Source organism: Podarcis filfolensis (assembly GCF_964270895.1).
Source record: "Podarcis filfolensis genome assembly, chromosome: 15".
Lineage (NCBI taxonomy): Eukaryota > Metazoa > Chordata > Lepidosauria > Squamata > Lacertidae > Podarcis > Podarcis filfolensis.
In genome coordinates, this window is record NC_139618.1 from 12751986 (window position 1) to 12775698 (window position 23713).

The 23713-nt window shown below is 48.1% G+C and overlaps 2 protein-coding genes across 2 annotated transcripts; both read left to right on the top strand.

Moving 5' to 3' along the window:
- Positions 1-1783: 1783 nt before the first annotated feature.
- DHX33 (DEAH-box helicase 33) lies at positions 1784-13455 on the top strand. The gene is made up of 12 exons (XM_083587650.1): positions 1784-2173; positions 3177-3337; positions 3942-4169; positions 4623-4793; positions 5347-5532; positions 6858-6969; positions 8245-8404; positions 9048-9136; positions 9879-10006; positions 10723-10926; positions 11726-11812; positions 12409-13455. Exons 1-12 carry the CDS (start codon positions 1924-1926, stop codon positions 12715-12717), a joined length of 2085 nt encoding a protein of 694 aa, XP_083443776.1. The 5' UTR covers positions 1784-1923; the 3' UTR covers positions 12718-13455.
- A 3720-nt stretch (positions 13456-17175) lies between these two features.
- On the top strand, positions 17176-22946 carry C1QBP (complement C1q binding protein). Its single transcript, XM_083587992.1, has 6 exons — positions 17176-17550; positions 19273-19423; positions 19668-19752; positions 20079-20174; positions 21815-21937; positions 22426-22946. The coding sequence occupies exons 1-6, from the start codon at positions 17292-17294 to the stop codon at positions 22573-22575; spliced, it is 864 nt and encodes a 287-aa protein (XP_083444118.1). The 5' UTR covers positions 17176-17291; the 3' UTR covers positions 22576-22946.
- Positions 22947-23713: the final 767 nt, after the last annotated feature.

Consider the following 23713-nt stretch of genomic DNA (forward strand, 5'->3'; position numbering starts at 1 on the left):
GGCTTAGTTCCAGGTCAGGTTCCTCAACCTCGGCCCTCCAGATGTTTTGAGACTACAATTCCCATCACCCCTGACCACTGGTCCTGCTAGCTAGGGAGTTGTAGGCCAAAAGCTTCTGGAGGGCCGAGGTTGAGGAAGCCTGTTCCATGTAAAAGGAGTTGGAACTGCAGCCTGAGACTATGATCATGACCACACTTACTAGAGAATTAAAAGTAAATCCTCATGGATGATGAGGCTTATATTGGTTACTAACCATGATGACTATGCTCTGACTCCTGCTTGGAGGCAGTAGTACTTCTGTGTATCAGTGGAAGCCATAGGAAGGAGGTGCTTTTGTGCTTGGGTATTCCTTGCAACTTTCTCGCAGACTAGATGGGCCATGGGCCTGATCCAAGAGGGTTCTTATGTTCTTATACCCCAATGAATGCATACCATTCCACTATTAAGTCCTAAAACCAATGGAACAAATTAAATGATACATAACTTGAGACCTGCTGCTTTCAATGAGATGTTGGCAGGACTCACTCTAGCTGGATTGGGTCCCCAGCCATGCAGCAAAAGCACGGAGGGGTAGTGATGAGGTCACTGGCATGATCCAGCAGACTCTTATATAGCTCCTTCCTTACGCTTCCATCACTTTGGCCCTATCCACGCTGCATTTAAACCAAAATGCTTGTTTACAAAGCTATGTGTACTACCAACCTTACTGTATGCTTGTGAGACATGGACCACTTATAAACACCATCTCCAACTCCTTGAAAAATTCCATCAACTGTGAAAAATTTTACACAACACTTGGGATGACAGGCGAACAACACCAGTGTACTGGAAGATGCAAAGATCACCAGTGTCAAAGCAGTGATTCTTCAACATCAACTTTGTTGGACTGGTCATGTTGTACGGATGTCTGATTATCGTCTTCCAAAGCAACTACTCTATTCCAAACTTAAAAATGGAAAGTGTAATGCCAGTGGTCAACAAAAGAGGCTCAAAGACTTTCTCAAGGCAAATCTAAAAAAAGTAGTATAAACACCGACAACTGGGAAACACTGGCCTGCGAGCGCTCCAAGTGGAGAACAGCCTTTACCAAAGGTGTCATGGACTTTGAAAACTCTCAAAATCAGGACAAAAGGGAGAAACGTGCTAAGAGGAAGGTACGCTTGGTAAATCCTCACCGTCATCAACTCCCAGAAACCTATGTCCACACTGTGGAAGGATGTGTGGTTCCAGAATTGGCCTCCACAGTCACTTACGGACTGTTGAGACCAGGCATCCCCAGCTGTTTTCGGACTACAACTCCCATCATCCCTAGCTAACAGGACCAGTGGTCAGGGACGATGGGAATTGTAGTCCCAAAACAGCTGGAGGGCCGAGGTTGGGGATGCCTGGTTAAGACCGTGTTCATGGAAGATAATCTTACTTGGCTACGAGAAATCGCCAAAGAAGAAGATTTAAACCACGTAGGTTCCCCCAAAGAATCCCGGGAGCTCTAGTTTACCACTAGCAGATGCAATTCCCAGCATCCTTAGATTCGGGGAGGGGAGCGGTATGTGCTTTAAAGGTTCTTCCGTTGCTATGCAACAGCGGCTACTTCCTTCCGCTTCCATCACTTGCGCTCTTAGCTGCCTGTAGGTGGCGCTGCCTTCGTGGAGTCTCAAGTGCGCATCCATACTCGCTTTTGCGAACAGTCCATCCGCACTACAACTCCCAGCAGGCACTGGGCTGCTGCTGAGGCTGGCGCCAGGACGCGGGGCCCGGCGATGCACGTCATCCGGCGCGAGGCGTGCTGGGAAGCGTAGTCCTTCCGGCCCTGAGGCGCGAGCAGAGAGGCGGAGCCCGGCGAAGCATGTTCCCTGTCGCCGGCGAGGAGGGTGGCAGCAGCGGCAGCAGCAGCAGCAGCCCTGTTCTTGCCGGGAGGTGAGGATGCCTCAGGGAGGCGGCCCACTGCCCCCGCCCAAGAGACCGAAGCTGGCCTCCGCCACGGCACCCCTCGGCTCGGCCCCGCGCAGAGCGATGTTGCTGGCGGCGCCCGGACCCAAGCGCCACACGGCGCCCGCCTCCTCCGCCGGCTCCTCCTCGGGGCTCGACAGCCAGCGACGCAGCCTGCCCATCTTCCAGGCGCGGGGGACTCTGCTCGGGCAGCTCCGGAGCTTGGACTGCGCCGTCCTCATCGGTGAGGGAAGGGTTAAAAATAAGAAACAAACCGCCGTTATTCTTCCCCTACCCCTTGAAGGGGGAGGGGTTTGTGGAGGCCACGCCCTTCCCCGAGAGGGCGCGGGGAAAGGGCCTGACTGGGGAATTGTCTGCGACAAGCCCCTCCTTTTCCAGTGTGCAGGGGAGGGGCCTGTGGAACTCCGCCTCCTTTTCACACTTGAGAGGCGGGGCTGAAGCAAGCACCTCCCTTTGTGATTATTGCAGGGAGGGGGGGACTTGTGTGCCTCTCCCTCCCCCCCCCCAAGGTTATTAGGGAAGGATTGTAGCTCAGTGGTTAGAGCACCTGTCTTGCCTGCAGAAGGTCCTGGGTTCGAACCCCCAAGTTCAGGAAAATCCAGAGGACAATCTCTGTTTTGCGGAATTGGGAGAGCATTCCTCCCTGCTCTGCAATGGGACTGAGGCTTATGCTATTCTGCTTCTCCTTCTCACCTTCCGTGGGCCAATGTAGGGCCAAAGTGACTTAGCATTGTCCTCAATCCACTGTTGAGATGAATGGAAGAAAGCACACACCTGTCAGGCAGGAGACATCCCATCGAATTTGTTGGGTTCACTCTTGAGTAGATAGCTCCACTTGCGTTGACTGTTTGAATTTGGGAAGCCACTTGCTTTTGTTTTCCATTCAGCAGAATGCTGTAGACATGTACAGTGGTACCTCGGGTTACATACGCTTCAGGTTACAGACTCCGCTAACCCAGAAATAGTACCTCGGGTTAAGAACTTTGCTTCAGGATGAGGACAGAAATCGTGCTCCGGCGGCGTGGCGGCATCGGGAGGCCCCATTAGCTAAAGTGGTGCTTCAGGTTAAGAACAGTTTCAGGTTAAGAGTGGACCTCCAGAACGAATTAAGTACTTAACCCAAGGTACCACTGTAATTGGGAACTGACCTTGATGTATCTAACATGTGTCTCTGCTGGAGACCACAGGCAGTAACTTCCCAATGCCATTTGTTTAATGCTCTGCAGGGGAAACAGGCTCAGGCAAGACGACTCAGATCCCGCAGTACCTCTATGAAGGAGGGATTGGGCGCCAAGGCATCGTTGCTGTGACCCAGCCTCGCCGTGTGGCTGCTATATCCTTGGCCACCAGAGTCTCAGATGAGAAGAAAACAGAGCTGGGGAAACTGGTACGATCCTGGTATTTTCCTGCGTGGAGCTGAAGGAATCATAGAGTTGGAAGGGATCTTGAGAGTCATCTAGTCTAACGCCCTGCATGCAAGAATTTTTTGCCCAATGTGGGGCTTGAACCCACAGCCCTCCGAGTAAGAGTCTCATGCTCTACCGACTGAGCTATCCAGCCTTAGAAATTGAAAAAGTGACACACTTCCCCACTTCCTATCTCTGTTCTATGTACTTTTCAGTTTGTTTATTTATTATTAATTAATTTTTTGAATTTATGTATTGCTTTCTCCAAGTGCAGGACCCAAGGTGGCTGACAACATAAGTTAAACAATGCAACTAAAAACACGCAATAAATATAAATATCAAAAACAGTTTAGTAACTTAAAACCATTGAAAAGCACAAAAGACATACAACACCCACTATTGAAAACATCCTGCCACAATAGCCAGTTTAGTGGCCAAAGGCCTGCTGGAGCAAAAAAATTATATCACCTTGTATGTTTATGTGTTATTACATTGATATTCCACTTTTTCATGAAGCATAGCTGGTGAAAAATATGTGCCACCTTCTTATTTCTGCACCCCCCACCCCATGGCTCCTACGTTCAGGTTGGTTACACGGTACGCTTTGAGGACCTCACTTCTGAGGAGACGAAAATCAAGTTCCTGACCGATGGGATGCTGCTGCGAGAAGCCATTGGGGACCCCCTCATGGCCAAGTACAGCGTCGTCATTTTGGATGAAGCACACGAGAGGACAATCCACACAGATGTGCTATTTGGAGTGGTGAAAGCAGCACAGAAGAGGCGGAAGGAACTGGGGAAGTCGCCACTGAAAGTAAGTGGTTAAAAGTGGTGGGCAGGAGGTTGCCAGTTGACACACACTGCTGTTCGTAAGAAACATCAGAGCAGTTTACAACAATTGCACATAAAACCATACAATAAAAATTGTATGAAAAGTTAAAATCAGGCATTAATTAACTATTGTGGAGATGTGTATTTTCAGTTGCCTGCATAAGCCTGGCAGAATAGAAAGGTTTTCAGCAGGCGTTAAGACACTGAAGGCTGTGTTTCTTGTTGTTGTCAAATTTGCCTCACCAACTCAGGGAACAACCAGTGATGCTTCTGCAAATGATGTCAGTGATAGAACTGAAATATAAGGGTTCAAGCGCTCCCTGAGGTACCCTGGACTTAAATTGCTGGAGGGCCTCATATTGATCTCTTATACTACTCATCAAGCACAATTCTCAGTAACAAGGGTGGGTTGTTGTTGTTTGTTGTTTTCTTACAGATAATCATAATGTCAGCTACTATGGATGTCGACCTGTTTTCCCAGTACTTCAATGGCGCTCCTGTCCTTTACCTAGAAGGCAGGCAACATCCCATCCAGATCTTCTACGCTAAGCAATCTCAAAGCGATTACCTCCAAGCAGCTCTAGTGACAGTTTTCCAAATCCACCAGGTACCACATTAGTTTCAATATTTTTGAATATCTATGGTACATTTTTTATCCTGACCTTTCTCAGGAACAATCGCACAAATTTTGGTTCTAATATCTTAAGAGGTATTCAAATGAGTGCAGTTTTGAAAAGTTTGGTATGCTATCTTTATTCAAAATGACATTCAAATGTATTCAAAATTTGGCTTTGATATATTAAGAGGTGTTGAGAAATATAGCGATCAGACAAGTTTACAAATCAGAGAGCAGATAAAGTATTAATGTAGATCTTCATTTTTCTGTATGTGCATCCAATTTAAATAGAATGCTGCCTGCTAGTCCGATTAGCCTCTTCTGACTGCTAAGTGGATTTCCAAGGGCTCAGGCAGAGCAAACTTAACCTGTTTTGCAACCTGATCATTTTAAAGGGCGATGCCAGGGATTCAACCTGGGACCTGCAGGGGGTTGGACTAGATGACCACTGAGGACCCTTCCAACTCAACAATTCTGTGAAAGCATGTGCCCTACCATTAAGCTATGACCACTTTCCAATCATATGTGTCTCATTTCTTTAAAGGAAGCTCCTCCTCCTCAGGATATCCTAGTGTTTCTGACGGGTCAGGAAGAGATCGAAGCAATGACCAAAACCTGTCGGGACATTGCAAAGCATCTTCCTGACGGTTGCCCTCAGATGGTGGTGATGCCTCTCTATGCTTCTCTGCCTTATTCACAACAGCTCCGGGTCTTCCAGACTGCACCCAAAGTAAGTAATTGATGGCAGAAGTGGTTTGATTACTCGGACGCTTTATTTTTTTTAAAAAAACTACTAAACTGCTCAAGATGGACTGTTTCCCTGTAGCATCCAAATCAGACAAAAGGCCTGGTTCCTAAAAACCCAAGAAGAGCCCTGCTGGATCAGGCCAAAGGGGGCCCATCTAGTCCAGCATCCTGTTCTCACAGTGGCCAGCGAGATGTCTCTGCAAAACCCACAAGCAGAACCTGAGTGCAGCAGCACTCTCCCCACTGGTTATTTCCTGCAACTGGTATCCACTGGCTCTGACAGTGGAGGCCAAACATCGTCTTCATGGCCAGTGGCCACTGATAAGCTTATCTTCCATGAGTTAAGTCTAATCCTCTTTTACAGCCACCCAAGTTGGTGGCGATCACGAGGTCTCTCCAGAGAGGTTTGTCTGGCGTCTTCATGGGACGCGGGTGGCGCTGTGGGTTAAACCACAGAGCCTAGGACTTGCCGATCAGAAGGTCGGTGGTTCAAATCCCCGCGACGGGGTGAGCTCCCGTTGCTCGGTCCCTGCTCCTGCCAACCTAGCAGTTCGAAAGCACGTCAAAGTGCAAGTAGATAAATAGGTACCGCTCCGGCGGGAAGGTAAACGGCGTTCCCGTGCGCTGCTCTGGTTCGCCAGAAGCGGCTTAGTCATGCTGGCCACATGACCCGGAAGCTGTATGCCGGCTCCCTCGGCCAATAAAGCGAGATGAGCGCAGCAACCCCAGAGTCGGCCATGACTGGACCTAATGGTCAGGGGTCCCTTTACCTTTACCTTTAAGTTGGTGGTGATCACTAGGTCTCCCCAGGGAGGTTTGTCTGGCATCTTCATTATACATTTTTAGACCCTACCCAGGATCCAAATCCCGTTCTGTTGATTCCGCTCTGGGTAGGCCCGCTGTCTTTCTTGGCCCTGATGCCATTCTCTCTCCCTCCCCAGGTTGTCTCTGGGCAACTCCTCCCATCCCTCATCCTGCTCTAACCACCCCCTCCAAGACATCTCCTTGGGGCTCATGACACCTTTCCCAGAAGCCTATTCCTGAGCTGGTGGCTCCCACAGCTAAAAAGCCCCCCCTCCAGGATATCCACTTGCCTTACATCCAGTAACAAACAGGGCAACTTGAAGGCGAGCCTCTGATGGAATTACTCCTGCTTTGTTGTTTTTGATATGTTATTTCTTGCCTGTCTTTAACACTTTCATCTTTTCATTGTGAGGAGATGGCTTGAACCTTTTAAAAATAAACTTTTACGGCAAAGTACAAACTTAGAATGAGCACTAATAAGGCTTTTTTCTTCTTCTCTCCCAGGGTTATCGCAAAGTAGTTCTTTCTACCAACATTGCTGAGACCTCCATCACCATTGCAGGCATTAAATATGTTGTGGACACAGGCATGGTTAAAGCGAAGAAGTATAGTCCCGGTATGTGTGTATTGGACAGAGTCATGCCAGGAGATAGAGTTGAGAGACTAGCTAAGGTAGAGGGTCCTGGGAACACAGGAAGCTGGCTAGTTTTGAGTCAGACCATTGGTCAGTCTAGCTAAGAAGCCTCTAAACCAGGTGTGGGGAGCCTTTGGCCCTCCAGAGGTTGCTGAACTACAACTCCCATCATCCCGGGCCAGTCACCAATATCAGCTGACATCAGCTGACAACACAACATCAGCTGACATCACCCTGTTGACAGGTGAGTGTGGTTTTGAAAAAATGGCCTCGCAGGCCATATTTGACCCTCCTGTCGGGCTAAGATCAGGCTATAGCCGGAGGTTCCCCACTCCTATTCTAGCCCAGTGGAAGCTGGGCTAGTTTTCTTCTGGCACAGCGCTCCCTGCCTCCAACATGAAATGGTATAAACACTCACAGTTCCACTGTTTTATTCTCACCTCATTCTGCTGCATATGTGCACCAGGCCAGATGTCAAACAAACTGAGCAACAAAACTGGAAAACGGTTGATAGCTCCTAAGTAGACATAAGTCAAGTTAAATCCTTGAGAGCCGTATCTGTTCAGTAGTGGCTGTTAGTCTCTCCTATAAGGGAGTTCCTGTTTTGTAGAATTCTAGAGTTGGAAAGGAAGTTCAGCTCTAAAGTCCAACTTCCTATCGGTGCAACAAAACCTCCAGCATCCCAGATTGGTGGTGAGGCAGCCTCTGCTTAGACACTCCTGAAGTCCACCAGCTTTTAAGGCATACTTTGCCACAGTCAAAGGCTCTGGCTGATGCTTATTTATTTATTATATTTCAGAAGATATACACACCACTTCACTTAAAGAAAAACCTCAAAGTGGTTTACGTGGAGTAAAACAATAAAAGTATCGGTAAAAACAGTTAAAACAACTCCTTAAAACATAAAAACACACACACTAAAATCAGCAATAAACTAAAAACAGATTAAAACACACAATAACATTAGACTTGTCCAAACAAAAATATTTTTAGTGGGCTCAGCAAAGAGAACAGTGAACTGATGTCAGTAGGCTGGGAGTTCCAAAGTGTAGGTGCTGCCACGCTAAAAGATTGATTTCTTACAAATGCACAACAGATATTTTGCAGTGCTTGTAGTAGTGCCAGTTCTGTTTAGTCAAAACCACCTTATGATTTTAGCCTATTGGTTTGGTTCCTTTCCTCTGGAGCCACAGAAAGCCTACTTTGCTCCATGTGAAATATCTGGTTAATTAGGTGGGTGTTTTCTGCTCCTCCCAGAAAGTGGTTTGGAAGTGCTGGCGGTCCAGCGGGTGTCAAAGGCCCAGGCTTGGCAGCGGGCAGGCCGGGCCGGGCGAGAAGACAGCGGGCTTTGCTACCGCCTCTACACCGAAGATGAGTTTGAGAAGTTTGACAAAATGACGATACCAGAGATCCAGAGGTGAGGCTGCTCTTCCCGTGGAGAAGTGTTCACTGCTCTGTGAAGTAAATTTCACATTGAGCGGAGAAGTGCTCCCTCTTCTGGTCCATCCTGAATCTCCTTCAAAAGAGTTGCACTGGATCATCCCAAGTTCATAAGAGAGGAAGCTGGGTGGGAGACTTTGAGCCCACAGGCCAATCCTGGACTCCAAGGGGCTCCCACTCGGCCCATGAGATTGTTTCCCCGAAGGCACACCCACCTGCCAATCAGCTGCCATCACTGGGTGATGAACAAGATTCAGTTCTGTTTGGGATCACAGAATCACAGCAGAGGAGATGTGGGAGTGTTCAATTATATATATATGGGAGGCCCCCAAAAAAGAATTTGCATCACAGTGAGGGACCCAAGGAAGCTGTCAGTGAAAGGAAATATGTAACTCATTTTTAAAAAAAATATTTATACAAATATTTATTTACCACTGTATAATAAAAGTGTATCACCGTGGTTCATTACAGCATAAAAACATAAAATCAGACTGTAAAATGATATTTAAAAACAAGGTGTTTGAGGCTTAGAAGGAGCCACTAAGTGCAATTTGGTTAGGGTGGGCTCACTTGCTTTAGCAAAAGTTCAGGCTGTTTGTGAAATGGTTCTCCTTCCACAGGTGTAACCTAGCTGGTGTGATGCTCCACCTCTTGGCTCTGAGAATCCCGAACGTCCTCACCTTTGACTTCATGTCAAAACCATCTCCAGGTACCTCTAGCTGTTCGATGTTATTCTATCTATACCAGGGGTCGGCAAGGTTTACCGGCCATGGGCCGGATCACTCCCATGGAGATGGTCTGTGGGCCAGAGTGGCACAGCGCAATGCTGGAAATTGTATCTGCACATGTTCGTGGTGCCGAAAATTGCATTGGTGCATGCCCAGACGCTGAAAATCGCGCCTGCACAGAAGCGTTTTCGGCGTCTGGACATGTGCAGACACGATTTCCAGTATCTGCGCGTGCACAGACACAATTTCTGGCGCCGCTCAGCGAGTCCCCACTGGTTTTGCACAGCGGGCAGGGGACTCGCTGAGCGGGTGGCTCGGGGGCCGGTAAAACAGTCTTCATGGGCTGCATCCGGCCCACGGGCTGCATATTGCCAACCCCTGATCTATAGTCAGCAAACCAGTTACACAAAGTCTAGCGCTAACCTGAGGAACATGCCTGCTTCTAGTGGCTAATCATATGTAGTGATTATCTATATACTGCTGTCAGATTGCTGTGCACGTTGAGCTGGGTTCCCTTGCACAGGTGGGGATAGGGCTCGTGCCTGGGTCCTGCTTGTGAGTTTCCCACAGGCATCTGGTTGGCCTCTGTGAGAACAAGATGCTAGACTGGATGGGCCATTGGCCTGATCCAGCAGGCTCCTCTTATGTTCTTATGCAACTTCTGACACCTGTGGCTTGTGACCAGCTGTGTGATCCTCACCCCCGTCTCCTTCATCTTGACAGAAGCGCTCCAGGCAGCCGTGGAGCAACTGGCCCTCCTTGGCGCAGTGGAAAGGAAAGACGACCAGCTGATTCTCACCCCCCTGGGAAGGAAGATGGCTGCATTTCCTCTGGAGCCCAAGTTCTCCAAAGTAAGGAAGTCACCTGTGTTTTGTTTCCTGTGCGACAAATTAGATCCTTCTGCCTGCTTCTGTTTTCTTGCACTTCAACATCACTAGCAAAACAGAAGAAAAGCACAGCCACGTCTTCCTCTGTTTTGCATTTCTGCCTTCTTTATGGTTGAGAAAGTGATAACTGACTTTGGTTCCGCTCCCCTAGCGAGTCCAGTACTATGTGGAAAGGAAGGAGTTGGCATTTGAGCCCAGCTATCCAGCCTGGGAGGTAGGGTAGGTGCCACTCCTGAGCCGGCATTCTGCGCCATTGCCATTTCATCTCCTGGAAACCCCTTCTGAACTCCACAAGCCACAATACTGCCTAGCATTGCTCAGTCTTAGCTGTCACAGAAGTGGTGACCCTACTGTTTCTGGGCTTTTCCATCTTAGGCTGCCATGATGGAAGAATTCCCAGCACATAGGAAAACGGCATATCAGGAAGAAGTCCACTCATCTATGTGCAGAAACATATTCTTTAAATAGAAAGGAGCATTGTGTCATGCTAGTCTGCACCTGCAATCTGAAATGGTCCAGGCCAGTCACAAGTTTATCACTTCCACGGTGTGGCTCTTCCCGAACCTGACCTATAACCTTCCAGTTTGGCATCCTATACAATTTCTCCTTGCCAGGCGATTGGCTCGCTTGCTGAATCTCATCTTTTTTAAAAGCAGCCTCTTTCTACCTGTGTTTGGCAGACCATCCTGATGGCCCCCAAGTTCCACTGCACAGAGGAGATCCTCACCATTGTCTCCCTGCTCTCCGTGGACAGTGTCCTCTACAACCCCCCTTCGCGGCGGGATGAAGTACAAGCTGTCCGGAAGAAATTCATCTCGAGTGAAGGGGATCACATCACGCTGCTGAACATCTATCGAGCTTTCAAAAACATCAGTGGCAATCGGGTAAGTGGTCAGGGCAGGTTTGATTGGGCAGGTTTTGGGTGCTCCTCCTTAAAAATCCATCTTCTGTAACACTTAATTTGTAGGGGGCTTCCCTATCTGTGTTCTGACAAGGATGCTTTGATACTTAATTCCTACATGTTCAGAACAGTCATTTTAAACAGAAATTTTGAAAAAAGAATCAATTAAGAGACACTGATGCTTCCCTTATACATGTAATGGCAGACATTAAGTAATGACAGGTGCCATAAAGCAATTAGTTGATGTTGTTGAACTCGTAAAAGTGCTCAAAGTTTTATAAGCACTGTACAGATATTAGAGGATAAGATTGTGAGCCTGCAGGCAGGGACAGCACAAAAGGAAAAAGAAATGGGGAGGAAAGAGGAGAGCAAGCAAGTTCAGAAAGTCAGAGCAAAGTACTCTTGTCTCTCAAGGATCCTACAACTATATATATTTTTAAAATCAAGATTACCTCTGAGCATGCACTTCCTTCAGTACCAGGTAGCCAACGTGAGTAGGCGTCAGGTGCAGGCAAACATTAATTTCCTTTCTTTCTTTTTTTAAAGTATTATTATTTAGTGACTTATCGCTGGCTTGTTACTGGATTTCGTTGTTGGGGGAGCACCTCTCCATGTTCTTAATGCTACTACTAGCGTACACATCTATGTCTGTCTGTCAATAGGTAGATACAATGTGTGTTCGTTCATGTATGAAAATTGCAAGGTGAGGTATATGGAGCTAACACCTGACCCGAGCAGTTAGCCTTCTAATTTCTCCTCTCACACTTTCTCCTTTTCCTCAGGAATGGTGCAAAGAAAACTTTGTGAACAGCAGGAATATGATGCTGGTCTCAGACGTCAGAGCTCAGCTCAGGGACATTTGTATCAAGGTAACTATAGGGAGGCTTCAAAATGGTTCAGCATGTGCCATTTTTAATGAGATCCAAGTTGTCATTTTAGATGCCAGCCGGGGGTGGGACAAAAAGGGGAGGGAAGCAATAAAAGTGCAAAGAGAACAAAAGAAGAAGCAACTCCTCCAGTTAGTATTGAAACATAAATCTGAATCATACAAGAATAATAGTCCTTGACAGGCTTTGCCAACCGGTGTTTTTGACTAGAACTCCCACCAGGCACGGCAACATGGCACAACTCAAAAACCCAAGCAAAATAAAAGTGATCTGGCAGCCTTGCTTCAGGCAGTGGTGGAACCCAGAAAGGGATCTCATACAGGAGGAAACACAAGGGAAGGTGCTGTGGGCTTAGGTTTGCTATGCAGGTTTCCAGTTCAAACTTGTGCTGGTAAAAGTAATTATAGGATGCTGTTCAATTTGCCAGGCAGCAATTGAATCTGTGAAGATGGTGGTGCATCCCCCTGTTCATTACAGAGTGCCTGGAAGGGATGGTTTTTAAACTCTGTGCTGAAAAATGGTGTCCTCAAAAGTCCTCATCCTGTTGTTGTTTTTCTGTTTTGCGCTTCACCACCCAGCTTTCGATACCGCTGGAATCCTCCCGATCCGACACAGGGAACATCCGCCGCTGCCTGGCGCACAGCCTCTTCATGAACACGGCCGAGCTGCAGGCGGACGGCACCTATGCCACGACCGACACGCACCAGCTGGTGGCCATCCACCCTTCCTCCGTCCTCTTCCACTGCAAGCCGGCCTGCGTCACCTACAACGAGCTGCTCCACACCAACAAGTGCTACATGAGGGACCTGTGCGTGGTCGATGCCGACTGGCTTTATGACGCGGCGCCCGAATACTTCCGCCGGAAGCTCAGAGCAGCCAAGAACTGACCCGGGGACAAGGGAAGGAAAACCTACCCACCGAACCTTCAATGGCCTGAGCAGCATTCGCTCTCGGCCAACTCCAGGGCTGCATGCCACCAGGCCGCATTTTCGCATGCACACCTGTATCGGATGCATGCACGCACAGGCACGCAGCCCTCCCTCCTCGGCTGAATAGTGCAGATCACTTTGGGAGGAGGGATTCCTGTGTCCTCCCTGCTCATCAGACTTATCAACCCGACAATTGGGTGGAGAGATATAAGCCTCTCTGCCCACCCCCAGCATTGCGTCTACATTATTTTTATTTCTCTTCTTGCTGTATTGCCAAAACTAGTGGGGTCTTAAGTGGGATGGGAAGAAAATGGACTGAGAGCTGTGGGTTAGCCACCCTGGCCAAAGAATTTGGGGAAGTGGGATTTTTTTGAGAGGAACTGAATGCACAGGGATTTGAGACTTTCCCCACTGTTCAGAGAATTGCTTCCTAAGCGGCTGGACCTCGCGCATCTGCATCCACGTGTGAGCAAGTGCTACCTGTAAAGTCTCTTTCAAAAGGAGCGTTGCGCAGGTACATTGTGCCAACTGCATCTGCATCTGTGCAGCAGCAAAAACTGGGTGACTGAAGTTTCATTCCAAACGATCCTTCTGCTATTGTGCCATCATGTATATCTTAGGGGATCCTCTTATCTGAGGGAGGACAGAAGAGCTTGGAGCTCAGTAAATTGGAAAAGAGGTGTGTACCCAAAGAAAGCAGTTCTATTTATTTGAAAATGGCCTTGAAACAGACTTTGTCAGCCCTGTGGTTTTGCGTTTTTGTGTCACAGTACCATGAATCGTTTTGCAAGGGGAGAGCAGTCTTTCAAAGCACACTTCTTTTTAGGTGTGAGATGCTAATTTTTCTCTTTCCCTCATTCGCCTTTGCTCATCTCAGGGGTGGAGAATCTTTTCCAGTCTGAGGGACACATCCCTCCCTGGGCAAACCTTCAGGGTCAGAGGCAAGACAACAGCTGGGACCTTTGTGCAGCAGGCTATGTTCCAGCCTTGCAAAATCCAGGCACACAAACACCCCTCCATCAGGGCAAGGAAAAGGCGTTACTGCAGTCAAGGACACATCCCAGCCAGGCAAAAGGACTGAGGAGGGGGCGGTGCAAGGCCAAAGAGGGGCGTGGCCTAGTGAGAGTCCCAAGAGCCAGAGAGAAATATAATAATAATAATTTATTATTTATACCCCACCCATCTGGTTGAGTTTCCCCAGCCACTCATATTCCCCAGAAATATGAAATACTTAATCTTCCCTCTTCCAGGCCTGAAGTCCCCCACTTCTGGTTTAACTTGGAAGTCCACCTTGCACACTTTTGCACCACGGTAGGTAGCAGTAATTGTTCTGTACTTAATTTCAGGGAGGAGAAAGATAACAGCTACTCAAAACTGGCAGCATCACCCTCTGAACTAAAAGCCCCTAAGCCTTGACTGATGGCAACTTTTGCCATGCTGGTGAACCTCCAGCTGTTTTGGACTACAACTCCCATCAGCCCCCAGCCACATGCCAATCAGAGGAGATAATCCCGTGGTTGTCATAAGGACTAGGAAGTGCACTATCTTGAAACACCACACCTTGCTTGTGTTGTTGACAGCCGCAACACACACGTTAAGAGTTACAGGGCACACTCTTATTGTGAGAACAAGGGAGATACCAACACAGTCTGTTTTGCCAGTAGGTTGACTCCTCTGGGGAAAAGCACCTGAGCTGCGTAATGGAGAAGGAAGATGTCCCTCTGGGGGAAGGCTGGAGACCTGCCAAAAAGCCACTAGATAGCTGACAAAGAGAGAAAACTGTTCTTTCCCAATTCATTTCAGCAGCGCTCCCCACACTCGAGCACAAAAGGTGAGACCAGTCATCCGGTTAATGACTAACCTGGTCACCATCAGGGACAAGAAATCCCATGAAGGCAAGTGAGCATCTGGCAGAAAAGAGGCCGATTCCTCCATTCCTTCTCCACCAGCTTGCTTGGCAAAAAAGCAGTTTTAAAAAAATTAATCACCTGAATTCATGCTGGTTGCAGATAAGGGGACTTGCTCTGCCACCACTTCTGTGGTCAACATGGAAATGTAGGGCACTAACCACTTAGAAGGCTCATTATATGTAGGCTAGTAATGTTTGCCAGCTTGTTTACAAAGCTGGCTTAGACGAATCCCCCAAAGTGGGGTGTATCAATAACTCTTACCCTTTATGGAAAATCCACTTCTAAAGACAAGGTGCTAGCTAGGCAGAAAGACCAGGAGGCCTGTTGACTTCATGCCTTGATTATGAGCTAAATCCGTAGAAGTGATTGGCTGGACCAGAGTGGGACATGTAGAAAGTCCAGGATTCAATCCTTAGTAGCAGACCTTCTACCAGCAACCTGGTAGCTACTAGACTCCATAGAGGGGAGCCTCAGAAGTTGGTATGTGCCAGCAAAGTAATCAGTTCATCATCTCTGAGGCTAGAGGGGAGAGAATGCCATTGATAGTGAGCACTGTCAACTTTGGTTGCAGTTCCATGGGAATCTGCCTTGAAAGCTCCAGTGATCACAATTTTCAGTACAATTCTGTGCACAAGCAAACTGCAGACACACTTCCAGGTATCCGGGGATAATAAGAGCTGCTGGCAGAATAGATGCCACCTTTTGCAGGAGGTCTTGCGAGGCCCGACTTATAACTCCACAAGTTTAAAAAGACCTCTCTGAAGAAGTAGCCAAGCGGTGGTTCTCAGCCTTTCTATTTAAGTGAGAGTATGATTGATGTGGGCTAACAACCCCCTACAATGCAATGAATCCTGGGGTTTAGTAGTTTTAAATACTGGCTTTTGCATTGGAAGTTGTTTTTTGTGTGGTTGTTTGCATTTATTTTTTGCCAATCGTATTTGCATCGTATGATAGGTTGATCACATTTATGAATCGCTTTGCCTCAAACAGAGTGAAGAAGAGAAAAGCAACTAAAACCACATCACCACTCAAAGCAATTACCAAAGTCAACGAATGCATAAAATAACTGTCCTTAAAGACCCACAATTACTGTTCAGGGCAAACATCAAACAAATGTAAAGTGATGTCAAGGCAAAAAAATCCTAGCTTCGCATTTATGCTCCCGGGGTCTGAATTCATGGTGACTGACCAGACAAGACCTTGGAGGTGTGTGGCAGCTGTGAAACAAATTTCATGCTGAGCGCCGTTAGGAAAGGAACTGAAACCTACCAGTTTTTACACAAATCTATAGTGTGAGGACCACATTTGGAATACTAGGTATGGTTCTGGTCACCTCGACTCGAAAAGGCCATTGGAGAGTTGGAAAAGGTTAAGAAAAGGGCAACCAAAATTATGAAGTGATGGAGTGACTCCACACAAGGAAAGGTAGCAATGCTTGGGACTTCATAGTTTAGAGAAAAGGCAAGACCGGTGACATGATAGAAGTTTATAAAGCTGCATGGCATGGAGAAAGTGGATAGAGGAAAGTTTGTCTCCCTTTCCCATGTCACTAGAACTTGTGGGCATTCAATGAAGCCGCACACTGGAAGATTCAGGACAGGTAACAGCAAAGACTTCCTCATACAGTGCGTAAACTACGGAACTCCCTCCCACAGGAGGCAGCGATGGCCACCAACTTGGATGGCTGTAAAATAAGGCTGGGCAAATTCATGGAGGACAAGGGCTGTTGATGGCTACTAGCCTGCCATGATGGCCATCCTCTACCTCTGCAGTCGAAGGCAGCAAAGCTTCTGAGTGCCAGTTGCTGGAAAGCACAGGAAGGGAGAAGGCTCTGCTGGCAGTTTCCCACAGGCATCTATCTATCTGGCTGACCACTGCGAGAGCAGGATGCTGTGCTAGGGGCATTGTGCTATGGAGGCCCCTAGGCAGTTGAAATCTCACAAATCATTTCCTAATCCTTGATTGTAATTTTATTTCGAGCAGTGTCAGATTTACATATAAGCTAAACAAGCTATAGCTTAGGGCCCCACTCTCTTGCCCCCCCCAAAAATATACTTCTTCTTAATTGTCTTTCATTATTAATATACTACTTCTTAACTGTATTTCAGTTCAACAATTACTTTAATAAAATACTTGTTATATGCATATGACTTTAGATACCTATTAGGTCCATAAATTGCCATATAGCAAATATTCAACACAAAAAACAGCGACAATTTGTTGCTGACAAAGGACAGCGGGACATATAAAGGGCTCCGTTACCTTCAGTAGCTTAGGGCCTCATCAAACCTAAATGCGGCCCTGATTTCGAGATCAAATCTATATTATTTTGAGTCGTTGTTGCAGGGCCCTTAGGACGGTGCCTTCCCTGCTTATCTGGGTATCTGGCACTGGCGAAAAGGTTCTCCTCTCTCATTTTTCAATGCGCAAAGCGCTCACCGCTCAGAGAGGCCCGCGCGCTTTGGAGAGCTCGCTTGGAGACGCCCCTTGCGCGCCGCGGTGCCTTTAAGCAGAGCAGGCGGGAGGGAAAGAGGCGGGTCAGGATTTCCCCCGCCTGGCCCTTCCTTCCCTTCCGGCCCGTCTCTCCCCACGTGTGTCCGCCTCCCTCGATCCCCAGCCACCATGCTGCTCGCTCGCGCCCTGCGCTCCGCCGCCCTCTCCGCCGTGGCGCGCCGCCCGATCCGGCCCCGGCCGCTGCTGTCCTTGCAGCCCAGCGCGGCGGCGCCTCCCGGCCCGGCCTTCGCCTTCGCCCCCGCCGTCTCCCGGCCCTTCACCCGCTCGCTGTGGCTGCTGCGCGGCGCCGGCCAAGGCCCCAGCCGCCTCCTCCTCCGGCCGGGCTCGCCCTCCGTCTCCTGCGCCTGCGGCGGCCTCCACACCGATGGTGAGCTACGCGCGGAGGGCAGGGGAAGAAGGTCGCTCGCAAGGAACGCAGGGCTCCGGGCGGCACTTGCTCGCGAGGAAGCCCCCCTTGGGGCCGCTGGGGATCGCGTCCGAGGAAAAAGACGGCCGCGATCCTCCTCCTAGCGAGCTTTGGTCCTGGGAAAAGTGCTTGGGGGCTGGGCTGCGAGCCAAGGCGCGCTTGCTCGCGAGGAATACCCCTCGGCATCGGGTTGCTCGCGAGTAAATGTGCGCCTGCCATCCAAGAGGAGCTTACGCCCAGGGGGAGGCATGCCTTGAAAAAAATAGTAATAATAACGGGTATGGGTTCATCCTCATTCCCCCCCCCCAAGCGGGATTGAGCAGTTACTGAATTTCCATCCCACATTTTTTCTCCCAGGAGCTCAAGGTCTGTGGTTTTCTTCCTCCGCATTTATTGCCCACAACACCCCAAGGAGATAGGTTAGACTGAGAGGCAGTGACTGGCCCCAAGGTCACACCCTTGAGTTGCATGGCCGAGCCCTGGGGTCTTCCCAATCCGACACTAACCATTGGCTCTCTGCAAGCCTTTAAATTACCTAATTTGATAAAAGGATCAGGAGCTGGGAAGATGTTTGAGGGCAGAGGCCTGACCAGGGTCAGGCAGGAAGGGAAGGAGCACGTGTTCCCTAGCTCCAAAAGAAAATCTGGCAGTTCAATTCCATAAATGCTTACTCAAAAGGTAAGCCTCATTTAGTTCAGGGGGACTTACTCCCAGGTAGACCTGCAGAGGACTTGGGCCTCACTGCATCTCTAGTAATAGTTCTGAAAATCACCTACAGCCATGGCTTAGATGGATACCATGTCAGGCTTCCTCAGAGTAGACCCACTATTAGTCATGGCCTCTGATTTCAGTGAGATTGCTCTGATTGTGTTGGATGCAACCCAATATTCATGGAAATAAGTCCAGTTGAAAAATGGGGGTTTGAGTAAATGGTTTGTAGGGTTGTACAAAAACAGTAAAGTTTTTTAGCTCGGAAGTTTTGGTTTGCATAATAAGTGCTGTGGGGTACTTGCATTAACTGCTGCTAGTTATTTGGAATAAAAAAAATCACTTAAACTCAAAGATTCAAATAGTGTGTGCATATACAGTCAGCTTAATAGTATCTACTGATTGGATGTGCCAAAAATAATAATGATGTTGGTGATGATGGTGACAGCATTTAATAATGATAATAACATTTCCTCCAAATCGCTCCTTAACAGTTTTAGGACATGGACCAGCATTTGCCAGCATTCATGCCCGCTGTCAAAATGTTATACAGTGGTACCTCTGGATACAAACGGGATCCGTTCCGGAGCCCCGTTTGCATCCAGAAGCAAACGTAACTAGCGGCGGCATGTCTGCATACGCGTGTCGCTTTTCACCGCTTCTGCACATGCGCGTGACGTCATTTTGAGTGCATGCGCAAGCGGTGAAACCCGGAAGTAACATGCTCCGTTACTTCCAGGTTGCCGCGGAGCGCAACTCGAACGTGCTCAACATGAAGCACATTCAACCCGAGGTATGACTGTACTTCAAGCTCCTTGGAGCGCAGACCTGATGGCACTGCCAAAATTATTAAACAGCACTGCAAATTCCTTTCTTAATGGCTTGAGAGTGATGCTTTGTCTATCAATCAGGAGTTTTTGGTTCGTGGTGTCAGAGGGGGAAGAAAACCTGTTATTTTCCACCCCCATCCTGCAGGTGACAAAGCTTTTGCAGAGTTCCTCACGGATGAAATCAAAGAAGAGAAGAAAATCCAAAAGCACAAGTCCCTCCCCAAGATGTCCGGAGGGTGGGAGCTGGACGTGCACGGCACAGAGGCCAAGCTAGTGCGGAAGGTAGCTGGTGAAACGTAAGCGTGCGAGGAATTTTCACAGAGGGCTTAAAAGTGACAGCTGGGGGTGGGGTACAGTTATGCCTCTGGAACCCAGAAGCTGAGCTGCAACTCCCATCATCCTTGGCCACACTTGCTGGGGCTGATGGGAGTTGTAGTTCAGCGGCAACTGGAGGCCCAAAGCTTCCCAGCATGTGGAGTAGAACACTAGGCTGCTCTGTCTTGTTCTCTGCTTGCTGATTGCGGGTCCACTTTCTTGCAGGGTCACCGTTTCGTTCAACATTAACAACAGCATCCCGCCGAGCTTTGACGAGGCTCAGGAAGGGCAGAAGCCAGATGAGCAAGAGGTAAACGAGGAAGAATCCTTCTCTAAGGAAGGCACCAGAGTTAACGCTAAATCGTCTCTGGTAAATGTGCCCCCATAGCTGCTAGAGGGCTGTGAAAATATGTGTCCCGGGCGTTTGCCCATTTACTATCTGAAACCAAAGGGCCGGGTTGGTTGCCAGGTGTGAAATTTTTTTCCAGCTCCCCTATCCCACTGTTGGGTGGATCGTGTCCAGAGTAGCAGCAGCAATAAGGCAGCCATGACCTCCCTTCTTGCTCTTGCTAGCAGAGCATCCTTTGGCCACTGTTACTTCAGAGGCCCACACAGGTGTTTGTTTCTCTTCTCTAGCCTGAGCTCACGTCGACCCCAAACTTCGTTGTAGAAGTCACCAAAGACGACACCAAGCAGACGCTTGTGCTGGATTGCCACTATCCTGAGGACGAGGTGGGTGTTGTTTTCGAAATGAAAGTGTGGGGCCATGTGGCCCTTGAGCCCCCTTTTCTGGCCCTTGGGGGCCTTTCCCAAGGCCATGCTATTCCCTGGCCCCTGCTGCATGTCCCCCTCAGGTGTTTTAGGCCTGGCTGGAATATTATTATTTATTGCATTTATATCCCATCTTTTTCTCGCAAGGAGCTCAAGGGGGTGTACATGGTTCACCCCTCCTCATTTAATCCTCACAACAACCCTGTGAGGGAGGTTAGGCTGAGAGCCACGGGCCCAAGGTCACCCAATGAGCTTCATGGCCGAGTGGGGATTTGAACCCTGGTCTCCCAGGTTCTAGTCTGAGACGCTAACCAGTACACCACACTGGCTCCTTGAACTCTGATCCCACCTCTTGCTAGCCTGGAGGGAGGATAGAAAGTGGTGTGCGAGTTTATAAACGAACCCACCTGAGAAAATTAATATTTACATGTGTTGCTCCGCCCACATTCGCTCCTGGCCCCACCCACCATGCCATGTGGCCCTCAGAAGATTGCCCAGAAGGGAATGTGGCCCTTACTCTGGAAGAAGCTTCTCTACCCCTACAGTACAGTAAACCAGCTTTCTTCATCAGCCTGCCTGCCATCCAGATGTTTTCTATATCCCAACTCTACATCATCCCTGACCATTGGTCATGCTGGCTCAGGTGGATCCAAGTTGGGGTCCAGAACATCTGGAAGGCCCCAGGCTGAGAAAATGTATTTACTACAGGGATGGGAAGCCCGCCTCGGGTACCACACAATACCTGTTCTGCATTTGTAAGAAATCCACCTCTTAATGTGTCAGCACCCGCACTTTGGAACTCCCTGCCTATTGACATCAGGCAGGTGCCTTCACTGTGCTCTTTCTGGTGCCTGATAAAAACATGATTGATTGATTGATTGATTGATTGATTGATTGTATATACTGCCCTATACCCATAGGTCTCAGGGTGGTTCACAGAATAAAATCAAAATATAAAACCACAAAATACATAATCAAAATCAAACCCAATCAGCATAATCAGCAGCAACCCAATAACTCTCACATTTTAAAAGAGGTTTTTAAAAGGCATTTTTGTTTAGGGAGATATAAGAAAGTTGACCCCAGTTTTAATCTGCTTTTGGTCTATTGCTACCTTAACATTTGGAAAGCCTCAAATTATTGTTCCATTTTTCTTACTGATAATTTTATTGTTTTATCTTTTTTGTGAACTGCTTTGAGGTTGTTCTTTTACAATCGAAGTGGCGTATAAATTTTATTAAATAAATGAATACAAAACCCCCCAGCTATTGGGGGGTAGCAGTCTTAGTGAAATCTGGATCAGGTCCGTGGGGAGAACTGTCATACGGCATGGAAGGGAAGCCCTATGTCATGCACTTTGGGGGAGCAGTGAGAGTGCTTCTGCCAGGCCCACAGGTTGGAGGGAAGGGTTTTCTTGGGGGGGGGAGTGTGGCTTAGCATCCCACGATTGGACCTTGTTTAGCTGCTCTGCATCTACCAGCATAACCCCCCCCCCAAAAAAGCTTAATACAGAACTATCTTAAAGCCACCCACCCACCACTTTATTTTTCATTCCTGCCAACTGGGTTGTTTCTAACCACCCCCTTTAAAAAACGAATCAGGTTGCTCCTGGCGAAGAAGAAGACAGCGACATCTTCTCTATCCGAGAGGTCAGCTTCCAGCCCACCGGAGACTCAGAATGGAGAGACAATAATTACACCCTCAACACGGACTCTCTCGATTGGGTAGGAGCAGCTGTATAACTAGGGTACATGCGCTTGGGTGGTGCTCTTATTTTGCACGACTGTATTTTCGGTTTTACGGAAACGCAGATTAGTCTGGCTGCAAGCTTGCCTATCAAACCTGCTAATATTAGCAAACCTGCTAATACGAGTGTGTAAGGAAGTCTTGTGCACTGCAAAGGACCCTTGTGTGCATTTATGAAAGGACATCCACATGTCTTCCTTGACACCTCTTGGGTATCGTGTTAGAAAGATGCATTATGTCCTGTGCAAGAGCTCAACACTGAATCATGTGGATTTTCCAGAAAAATGTGAAAAGTTCCTGAATCACACAGGTGCACTTGGTTGGGAGCTACACAGAGCTCCCAAGTACATGTTTGTGGCAAACCCAGGTTTACCTAGCAGAAAGGAGTGTAACAGCTATTGTGTTTTTGTGACACTCTCACTCACTCACTCTCTTCCTGCCCCCCTAAATCCCATTATATTCCTAGGCTCTGTATGACCACCTGATGGACTTCTTGGCTGACCGAGGGGTAGACAACACATTTGCGGATGAGCTTGTTGACCTCAGCACAGCGCTGGAGCACCGGGAATACATTCGATTCCTCGAAGACCTTAAACTCTTTGTCAAATGCCAGTAGGCTGAGAGAGAGTCAGGGCCTGTATATTCGGGGGGGGGGTCCTCAATTTCCTCTGCTTTTTTCTTCCCACTGAAGGCTGGACTTTGTTTCCAAACGCTGTGGAATGAGAGTGAGAAATGGGAGCTTCACACAGGGTGTGTGTGTTAAACATGCATCCTTGGAAGGAGGAGATGTCACTGTTTCAGAACCCTGCAGCGGTCTTGTTCACGACCTGACTGGCGTCACGCAGATCCGCTTCGAAGTTTTTGTAAAACCCCGTAGCCTCCTCTCGCCCTTGGAAGTGTGGTTGGGGTTTTTGGAACAGTTGAAGAAGGAAAAGAAAATGATCTCAAAATAAATCCAGTTGAAGGCTTTTGTCTGTGTAGAGTGAACAGCGTTGTTGACTTGTTCGTTGCTTTTTCACCCAGACCTCACCTTAGATGGACAAGCTGAGTGTGTGTGTGTGTGTGTGTTCACATGTACACAGGATGTCTGTGCCGCTGCTAACAACCAGCCCCTCTAGGAGTTCCAGCCAGGTGTCACAACCCTCTAGTTAGTAACGCCTTCGTTAGCTTCGTGGGATTATAAAGGCATGCTTCAACACTGAGTTGACATACCAAGCTTTAAACTGCACAACACAAAATCAACAGTGCATTTCTGCTTAGTTACATCTGTGGTTTTAACTCTGGTCTCATGTTACATGTTCTTTTAACTTGTTATATTGATTTCGTGTTTTACTCCAGCCTGAAACGGTTTGGTGAAGGGCATGTTGTGAGTATTCACATTATTGTAAGCGGCAGAGTCAGAAGTGCAGGATCCTGTCATGATAGTTAGTTACATCTTCACAGCTATACCCCCTTCTAAGATTATACAATCCTCTTAAACAATGCTACTAAGGAATACACTGCAATGATGAAAACTGATCTCCACATGTTGCCTTTCAGCTGGATCTACTTTCCGTACACAGACATGGGCAAATGATTTGGAGTGCTCCAATATAATCTTAGTGACCTAAGTTGTGTTGCCGCTGAAGTTCCATTGTACGCAGCAAAGCTTGCACATTCTTGAAACTGGGGCGCCTTGTGTTTTCAGGGTTCCTAAATGCTTAGCTTTGAATCATGCAGAACAATTCCTCGATGTCCTTCCTGTGCCCCTTCTG

Coding starts and splice junctions, on each gene's coding strand:
- DHX33 (XM_083587650.1), top strand. CDS start 1,924: ATGCCTCAGGGAGGCGGCCCACTGCCCCCGCCCAAGAGACCGAAGCTG. Junction 3,338..3,941: donor AAACAGAGCTGGGGAAACTG/GTACGATCCTGG, acceptor TCCTACGTTCAG/GTTGGTTACACGGTACGCTT. Junction 8,405..9,047: donor ACGATACCAGAGATCCAGAG/GTGAGGCTGCTC, acceptor CTCCTTCCACAG/GTGTAACCTAGCTGGTGTGA.
- C1QBP (XM_083587992.1), top strand. CDS start 17,292: ATGCTGCTCGCTCGCGCCCTGCGCTCCGCCGCCCTCTCCGCCGTGGCG. Junction 19,424..19,667: donor CGGAAGGTAGCTGGTGAAAC/GTAAGCGTGCGA, acceptor ACTTTCTTGCAG/GGTCACCGTTTCGTTCAACA. Junction 20,175..21,814: donor GCCACTATCCTGAGGACGAG/GTGGGTGTTGTT, acceptor AAAACGAATCAG/GTTGCTCCTGGCGAAGAAGA.